This window comes from Chanodichthys erythropterus, chromosome 21 (genome assembly GCF_024489055.1).
Source record: "Chanodichthys erythropterus isolate Z2021 chromosome 21, ASM2448905v1, whole genome shotgun sequence".
NCBI lineage: Eukaryota > Metazoa > Chordata > Actinopteri > Cypriniformes > Xenocyprididae > Chanodichthys > Chanodichthys erythropterus.
Genome location: NC_090241.1, coordinates 1,772,249 through 1,781,576, shown reverse-complemented (window position 1 = coordinate 1,781,576; position 9,328 = coordinate 1,772,249). Strand labels below are relative to the sequence as shown.

General features: G+C 38.2%; 1 protein-coding gene across 4 annotated transcripts in view; it reads right to left on the bottom strand.

The window, feature by feature from the left end:
- Positions 1-134: 134 nt before the first annotated feature.
- The window catches only part of col18a1b (collagen type XVIII alpha 1 chain b), a 47,894-nt gene continuing 38,700 nt past the window's right edge, over positions 135-9,328 (bottom strand). For all 4 annotated transcript variants that reach the window (XM_067373257.1, XM_067373254.1, XM_067373255.1 and 1 more), the window contains 11 exons: positions 9,203-9,256; positions 9,053-9,087; positions 8,220-8,333; positions 7,979-8,135; positions 7,704-7,768; positions 7,479-7,607; positions 6,810-6,842; positions 3,720-4,082; positions 2,222-2,419; positions 1,830-1,945; positions 135-1,731 (listed from right to left, as the gene is read on the bottom strand). In XM_067373257.1, the coding sequence (XP_067229358.1) occupies positions 1,527-1,731; positions 1,830-1,945; positions 2,222-2,419; positions 3,720-4,082; positions 6,810-6,842; positions 7,479-7,607; positions 7,704-7,768; positions 7,979-8,135; positions 8,220-8,333; positions 9,053-9,087; positions 9,203-9,256 (1,469 nt within the window). In that variant the 3' untranslated portion in view covers positions 135-1,526. The remainder of the gene's footprint in view (positions 1,732-1,829; positions 1,946-2,221; positions 2,420-3,719; positions 4,083-6,809; positions 6,843-7,478; positions 7,608-7,703; positions 7,769-7,978; positions 8,136-8,219; positions 8,334-9,052; positions 9,088-9,202; positions 9,257-9,328) is intronic.

Sequence of the window (9,328 nt, the reverse complement as noted above, 5' to 3'; positions counted from 1 at the left end):
CATGTTCTAGTGATTTCAGAACATGTATCCCAAGGTGGAAACAAGGAAGTGACAGATGGTGTATGTATAAATGATGTTTATTTTTATAGTTTCAGAAGTAGATGTCCAAAGAATTCTGCCAGACATGTCTGGAATGGTGCATAACTCTCTCTCATAAAGGTTGAGAGATAAATTATGTTTAAGCCTGGCTGAAGTGGGGAGTCTAGATTTAAACTCAGAGTAGGCTGTCTGAGCCCCAAACATCGTCAGTATAGCGATGATAAAATGAGTCTGATTCAATCACATTTCTTGAAAAGTCTGATGGAGGCTGTTGCAAACTCCAGCTTGAATCTTTATACAAGAGCGCTGTTATAAAGTTCAACAGCTCTGTTTGCGGAGAGAAACATCATAAATGCATAATTGGGGTTTTTCAGGAACCCTTTCTATCAGTATGGCACCAAGTGTCTTTCTGTGTTATGAGTGAGTCATTGAATCATTCACTCAAAAACACTGATTCATTCAGAAATCCACACTACTGTTCGATGCTCATAGACACAATGGTAGTTCATGCTGTAGCTAAATAGACAAGAATAATATTGTTACATATACTGTACACTATCATTCAAATGATTGGGGTCAGTATGACTAGTAACTAGGAATTGACTTTACGCTCCTAAAAATAAAGGTTCTTTATTGGCATCGATGATTCATGGAACTTTCCATCGCATTGTTTCTTTATAAGTTTCTTTAGATTTTTTAAAATGTTCTTCACACTAAGAAAAAAAATTGTTATTTTAAGAAGGTTCTTTGGGGAACCAATAATGGTTCTATAGCATCGCTGTGAAAACCCCCCTTTGAGTGTATTTTCCAAGTAAATATTACAGTATTTTTAAGAGTGAAACAACCAGTGACGAGTAAAAAATAGAGGTTGTATTTATTAATTAATGTAAGTGCCATTGAAAATGCAGTAAAAAACAGATTTTTAGTGGTCGACTGTAAAATACAGCAGGCTGTAGTAGTGTAAAAAATAAAATAAATATAAAAAACTAACAATGATTTACCTATTTCAAGTCATCTTTCGTTAAAGAAAGTCAACTAGTCGTTTTGCACTACAATTATGGAAAGTTTGTTGTGATTGAGTTGCAAAGTATAAAAATGTAAAAAGGATACATAGTTATGTTTATATAAAAGCATTTTAAACACAAACGTGAATGACAACAAAGTAGTTTAAAGAGAATTAGTCATTAAAATTTTGAATGAAGCAAGGCATTGCGAAAGCTGTATTTTAAAAGTTGTTTTTGCTTATGTGCAAGTCTAATGCTCAAGTATTTCATTGCATATTTTCTGCTCTGATAAAATGTTTGTTGTAAGGCTTACGGAGTAACGTATATCATTTGATATACTGATGGCTGTCACACAGCAGTTAATACATACAAAAAAAATTAATGGTCCAATTTTTAATCTAAAATACACATAGATGAACATACAAAACCACTAGTCACAAACCGAGTTTCAGCTTGTGATGTGACTCAAGCACATGTTTTGGTTCACTCAGCAGTGTAGCTGTTCTCGATGCACAGTACGATGAAAGAGCTGGCACAGCTGTGTGGCAGCTGCTGAAGAAGGTAGCCATCTTGGAGAGAGGAAGCCATGCCTGTGACTGCAGGACTATCAGTTCGCCATGTTTCACAGTAGCTGTCTGTTTGCCTGTTTCCACGAGTGCTGGATCCATGCCATACTATCTTCTCTGGCCTATTGGAAGTGGTTATGGTGAAATAAATTTCAGGTTAATCGTTCTAATAAATTCTGTTAAGGTTCTAGTTATTTAGGAATGACTTAGACCCGCTTACCAGGCATCATCTTTGAGAACATCTCGACCATCAAATGAATAGATGCTCACGTTATCATTCAACCTGCCCTCTGAGTCACTAAAGATGGATTCCCAGTTACTGGATAATTCCTCATCCTGTGGGGAATACATTAAAGGGTTAGTTTGCGCAAAAATGAAATTTCTGTTATTGTTCACCCTTATGTCGTTCCACACCCATAAGACCTTCGTTCATCTTAAGAACACAAATTGAGATATTTTTGATGAAATCCGAGAGGTGTATGAGACATGAGGGTGAGTAATTAATAACAGAAATTACATTTTTGAGTGAACTAACCCTTTAAACATCTTTGATCAAAAATATGCTCTAAAAAATAAATAACTAAACCCTCGGGGACAAATGAAGGATCTTACCTGAAGATTTACTATAGGAAACCGATCCCTATCAATCTTTCGAACAATACTGTGCAGATCCTGTAAGCCGGATGACAGGAAAGCCCTGAATGTTCCTTTGAGCCCGATTGCTTGAGCCTGTAAGAAGCACTGGTGATCTACACCCCTAATGCCCCGCATGCCGCCCCGCTGGGGGGAGTTGAGAGCAATCAGGTGCAGCTGGAGTGACAAAACAGAGAGTTATGAATAAGAGAACTTGACAAGTTTATATTACAAGAAGATTACAAACAATATAGAGTATATAAAAGGACATCCGCTGACCTTTAGCACTTTCTACACTCTAAAAAATGGTGGGTTAAAAACAACCCAAGTTGGGTTGAAAATGGACAAACCTAGCCGTTGGGTTAAATGTTCGCTGGGTAGCTTTATTTACTCAAATATTGTTTAAAAATTACTATATGACTGGCTTAAATTGAACCCAAAATAGGTTGGAAATTAAAAATCAGATACATAATGTTAATTTCTAACATATTTTGGGTTCATTTTAAGCAAGCAATACAGTAATTTTTAAACAATAGTTGAGTTAAATAAAACTACCCAGCAAACATTTAACCCAATCACTGAGTTTGTCCATTTTCAACCCAGTTTGGGTTGTTTTTAAGCATTTTTTTTAGAGTGTATTGTTACAAATCCCCAATTATTTATTCATTTATTGTTCAAAATACATGCTGGTATGTCACATTTTTTTACTATTACACTGATTTGTCTTGAGCTGAATAATGACAATATTATTGGCAAAGCTGCTTTTTAGCTGAATTGGACTGAACTGAATTGAGCTTAATAATGACACTTTTTTTTAAATTATTATTTCTATAAAGCGCTATATAAATAAATGAGACTTGATTAATACTAGTTGAAAACTGAAACAAAAGGTTGTGCGACAAATAGTTCTTATCCATCACTTTAACCAACTGGGTTGGACATTTTCTGTTATTCTCTATTTTTATATGCTAACATTGAAATGTTTGGGGTTAATGAGGTTTTTTATTTATTATTATTATTTTTTAAAGAAGTCTCTTAAGCTCACCAAGGCTGCATTTACTTACTTCCCCCACAGAATAAAAAAAAATTGAAATTGTGACTTTTTTTCTCCCAATTCTGACTTATTTCTCCCAATTGCGAGTTTTTATCTTCTTGCAATTCTGACTTTATAACACACAACTCTAGCTTTATATCATGCAATTCTGAGAAAAAAAAGTCGCAATGACATTTTTTATTCAGTGGTGAAAACAAGCTTATATATATATATATACATATTTTATATATTTTTTTTTTTTTTTTTTTTTTTTTTTTTTTGTGAATGTTTGTTAATGTGAGCAAGCCTTTCAGCAAGTCCATTAGCAATTGATGACTGTTTAAAGTTTGATGGAAATTACTTTCCTATTATAATTTGTTGAAATTCGTCATGGTGCATTGGCAAAAATAGTAGACTAGCAAACAATTATGATGAGGTGCTTACCGCAGGACCTGATGTGTGTATGTGAGCTGAAATCTTTGCTTCTTCAGTGACAGGCCTGAGGTGGTGCGTACGGTCATATCTTCTGTCAGGATAGCCAGACTGAGACTGATCCGGGTGGCTGCTGGGAATGTGCTTTCTGGAATCAGGATGGTGCTGGTGAATTAGGTCGACTGATGGAGAGTTTTGTGGATCGGTTGGGGGAAAGGCATGTGGAAATGTGTGTCTGTTGTATGGGTCATATGATGGGTGGTATCTGGGATCATGTGGCACAGGATACTGGTCTTCTCGTTGTGGAGGAGCTTGTGGGGAGGAAGTAGTGGGGTAGTCCTGAGAGTAGCGAACCACTGCTTCCAACTGTTTATCCTTGAAATCAACAGTGCAAAAACAAAGCAAGGAGAAGAATGCAGTCACATTTACTACTGCCCGGCAAAATTTTGTGGGTTAAATCCTGTGTTTAAAAGTTTAGCATGAGGCTGGAAAAGTTTGCCATGGCGATTTTGCATGTGTTTAAAGGTGCAATAGATGATTTTCTACATGAACATTTTTTGTTACACTGGTTGAAAGTCTCCTCATGTCCTGATAGTGTGATGAAATTTAACTAACATTACTTTTCCTTGCAAGATTAATATATGTTTTTGAAACCTAAATATCCTCAAACCTTGGGCCTAAGTCAGTGTGTGTCTCAATCATGTCCAAACATGAGAAAAGGGGAAATGAAACTTAGGGACATCTAGACAACTACAAACCCGATTCCAAAAATGTTGGGACACTGTACAAATTGTGAATAAAAAGGAATGCAATAATTTACAAATCTCATAAACTTATATTTTTTTCACAATAGAATATAGATAACATATCAAATGTTGAAAGTGAGACATTTTAAACTGTCATGCCAAATATAGGCTGATTTTTGGATTTCATGAGAGCTACACATTCCAAAAAAGTTGGGACAGGTAGCAGTAAGAGGCCGGAGGACCAATTTTCAACTTATTAGGTCAATTGGCAACATGACTGGGTATAAAAAGAGCCTCTCAGAGTGGCAGTGTCTCTCAGAAGTCAAGATGGGCAGAGGATCACCAATTCCCCCAATGCTGCGGCCAAAAATAGTGGAGCAATATCAGAAAGGAGTTTCTCAGAGAAAAACTGCAAAGAGTTTGAAGTTATCATCATCTACAGTGCATAATATAATCCAAAGATTCAGAGAATCTGGAACAATCTCTGTGCGTAAGGGTCAAGGCCGGAAAACCATACTGGATCCCGTGATCTTCGGGCCCTTAGACGGCACTGCATCACATACAGGAATGCTACTGTAATGGAAATCACAACATGGGCTCAGGAATACTTCCAGAAAACATTGTCGGTGAACACAATCCACCGTGCCATTCGCCGTTGCCGGCTAAAACTCTATAGGGCAAAAAAGAAGCCATATCTAAACATTATCCAGAAGCGCAGGCGTTTTCTCATTTAAAATGGACTGTGGCAAAGTGGAAAACTGTTCTGTGGTCAGACGAATCAAAATTTGAAGTTCTTTTTGGAAAACTGGGACGCCATGTCATCCGGACTAAAGAGGACAAGGACAACCCAAGTTGTTATCAGCGCTCAGTTCAGAAGCCTGCATCTCTGATGGTATGGGGTTGAATGAGTGCGTGTGGCATGGGCAGCTTACACATCTGGAAAGGCACCATCAATGCTGAAAGGTATATCCAAGTTCTAGAACAACATATGCTCCCATTCAGACGTCATCTCTTTCAGGGAAGACCTTGCATTTTCCAACATGACAATGCCAGACCACATGGCTGCGTAGAAGAAGTATCCGGGTGCTGAAATGGCCAGCCTGCAGTCCAGATCTTTCACCCATAGAAAACATTTGGCGCATCATAAAGAGGAAGATGCGACAAAGAAGACCTAAGACAGTTGAGCAACTAGAAGCCTGTATTCGACAAGAATGGGACAACATTCCTATTCCTGAACTTGAGCAGCTTGTCTCCTCAGTCCCCAGACGTTTGCAGACTGTTAAAAAAAGAAGAGGGGATGCCACACAGTGGTAAACATGGCCTTGTCCCAACTTTGAGATGTGTTGATGCCATGAGATTTAAAATCAACTTATTTGTCCCTTAAAATGATACATTTTCTCAGTTTAAACATTTGATATGTCATCTATGTTGTATTCTGAATAAAATATTGAAATTTGAAACTTCCACATCATTGCATTCTGTTTTTTTTCACAATTTGTACAGTGTCCCAACTTTTTTGGAATTTTTTTTTTATGATGCGCCAAATGTTTTCTATGGGTGAAAGATCTGGACTGCAGGCTGGCCATTTCAGTACCCGGATCCTTCTTCTACGCAGCCATGATGTTGTAATTGATGCAGTATGTGGTCTGGCATTGTCATGGTGGAAAATGCAAGGTCTTTCCTGAAAGAGACGACGTCTGGATGGGAGCATATGTTGTTCTAGAACTTGGACCTTTCAGCATTGATGGTGCCTTTCCAGATGTGTAAGCTGCCCAGGCGAATGGCATAGTGGATTGTGTTCACCGACAATGGAGTATTCCTGAGCCCATGTTGTGATTTCCATTACAGTAGCATTCCTGTATGTGATGCAGTGCCGTCTAAGGGCCCGAAGATCACGGGATCCAGTATGGTTTTCCAGCCTTTATCCTTACGCACAGAGATTGTTCTAGATTTAACTTGACATTTAACTTTTCTGGCCTCTTATTGCTACCTGTCCCAACTTTTTTGGAATGTGTAGCTCTCATGAAATCCAAAATGAGCCATGACATTTGATTTGGCATGACATTTCAAAATGTCTCATTTTCAACATTTGATATGTTATCTATATTCTATTGTGAATAAAATATAAGTTTATGAGATTTGTAAATTATTGCGTTCCTTTTTTATTCACAATTTGTACAGTGTCCCAACTTTTTTGGAATTGGGTTTGTATTTTAACTAAAGTATTTAACTAATGCACCTTTACTCATGGCTTGAATTGTTACTTGTGTTAGTCACATCATGCATACATAATAGGCAAAAGCAGGTTTTTTTGTAATATATAAGGGTTTATTAATTACTTAAGTCTGTTACTCACCCGACTCCTGGGGAAAGGGGTATATTCTCCAAGCTGAAATAAAACAACCAGAAACATCAGAAATATTTACAAAAAGGTGGTAGGTACATGAATGCCAAGTAATAAACCTCTGGGCTAATGCAACAGTTATTAGGATTAAGAAAATGCAAATGTGATGCTATGGAATATGGGGAATATAATATGTAAGGCTGTTCTTAAGGCACAGGTATACTTTGTTTTCTGTGTTCCGTTCCGACATGCACATTTGAGCACCTTTTTAAAGTATACTCCATTGGCTGCGACAGTGAATGGATGCATTTGGTGCACCTAACAAAAACTTCTCTTTGATACTTGTCTTTGCAGAACCAAAATGGGTGTTTCAGTGGACATTTTAAACCACTTTACCTGCTTTGTCTATTGGTTTGAAACTAATTTAGGAGTGCGCATTCATTCTGCAGAGATGAATACTTGTTGTATTTGAATGGTCAATCACTCACACAAGTTCACAAAGACAAAAAATAATGGCCCTTTATACTTTATTTTCCACATTTTGCTCCATCTAGCTCACATTTGAGTCTTTCAAAGTATGCTGGATTGACACTGAGGATTGACACTGAATAATACTTTGGCCTTTAAGTTCTTACATAAAGATGTACATGAAGAAAAAAATATTAAAGCCTAGAAAATTACCAGGACTTCTCTGACACCATCCTGTTCTCTCATATAAAGTTCTCTGCTGTCTGTCACATAGATTAGCGTGCCTTCTGGATGATGAATAGTTGATGCAGCCATGATGTCAAAAGACCTCAAAAACATAACCTGAGGAAATGAGAACAAACTAGAAAAGATTAATTATCTCATAGAAAATAAGTGTTCCCGCCAATAGTAAGCAGTGTTTCAGTAGTGAAAACTCACCCCATGTAAACGTCCAGGAGCTCCAGGAGGTCCGGGTGGCCCAGGTGGTCCAGGAATACTGATTGCTAAAGGATTAAGGTTTTAAAATGAAAAGGCAACTTTTTTTTTATTTATAAACTTTTGTATTTAATGAACAGGACAGCAAGAGAGAAGACTGGAAAAAGGGAGAGACAAGAAATGAGATCAGGACATGAAGCAGGTCAGATTCAAATCTGCATCCCTGGGATCCCAAAAAAGATATTTTATGTGTAAGTGGCAGTGTGTGGAGTCCTTACTTTGTGAAGGTCTGTATGCATCTGGCAGCAGTGATCCCGGTGGTCCAGGTGGACCTGGTGGGCCAGGACTACCTGGGCGACCCTCATAACCGATTCCTGGGGCTCCAGGAGGCCCCGGAGGACCTGGAGGTCCACTAATAGATTCACCTCTAGGGCCCTATACCAACATTAACATTTAGTCAAGTAAGCCACTTTCGACAATAAGAAGAAATAATGATTAATCAATTCATGTCTGTGTCACCGGTGGTCCAGGTCTTCCAGGTGGACCTTGTACTCCACCACGATGAGGGTCGTAGAAACCTCCTCCTGGTTCTCCCTTCTCCCCTTTAGGACCAAGCTCACCTTTCATCTCATGCTACGCATAACATATTACATCATTGAGTACATTTTCAGCAAAACATTACTACATGCAGGGCTTGACATTAACTTTTTTGCTCACCAGCCACTGTGGCTAATGGTTTTCCAAAGTTAGCCACTCAACATTTTCACTGGCCACAATTTTGACATCAATACCATGGGGGAAAACTGCCATATACTGTAGATATCTTTAAAGGACACCTATTATGCCCCTTTTCACAAGATGTAATATAAGTCCCCAGAATGTGTGTGTGAAGTTTCAGCTCAAAATCCCCCACAGATCATTTATTATAGCTTGTCAAATTTGCTCCTATTTGGGTGTGAGCAAAAACACGCCGTTTTTGTGTGTCCCTTTAAATGCAAATGAGCTGCTTCTCCCGGCCCCTTTCCAGAAGAAGGCGGAGCTTTAACAGCTCAACAACAACAAAGCTGGAGAATCTCACGCAGCCAAAATGAGGATTGTCAGTAACGGTGTTCAGCCTTACATTGTTCAAACCGGAGTCGACACTGATGGAGAGACTCAAGTTACAACTTTTAGACGTTTCTGAATGGTTAGTGGATAAATTGATGTAGTTGCTGTGGAGTTGATTCAAATCATCCACTAACATGTGCCGTCATGTTAATCGTCATGTTAATTGACCCTCGGCCGGTGGCCGGTGTTAATGTCAAGCCCTGAATACATGTAAACAGAAACTTGTGTAAGGTCGGAAACATTACCTTAAACGCATAAATGTCAAAGGTTGTAGTGAGACCTACGGCAGATAACATTGACATTCAAGTTACGTTCACATTTTGCAGTTCAAAAAAAAGCGATGATATCTTTATATCTGTTCCTATAAAAAGGGTTGATGCTTCAATAAATCATACCTGGCAAACCAGGGATGCCAGGTGTTCCTCTTTCACCCTTGTCCCCTTTGATAGCTGCGGTAATGACATTTAAGATACATTTACATCAATTCAGTTAGCAGCTGCTTTTATTTAAGGCAACACACA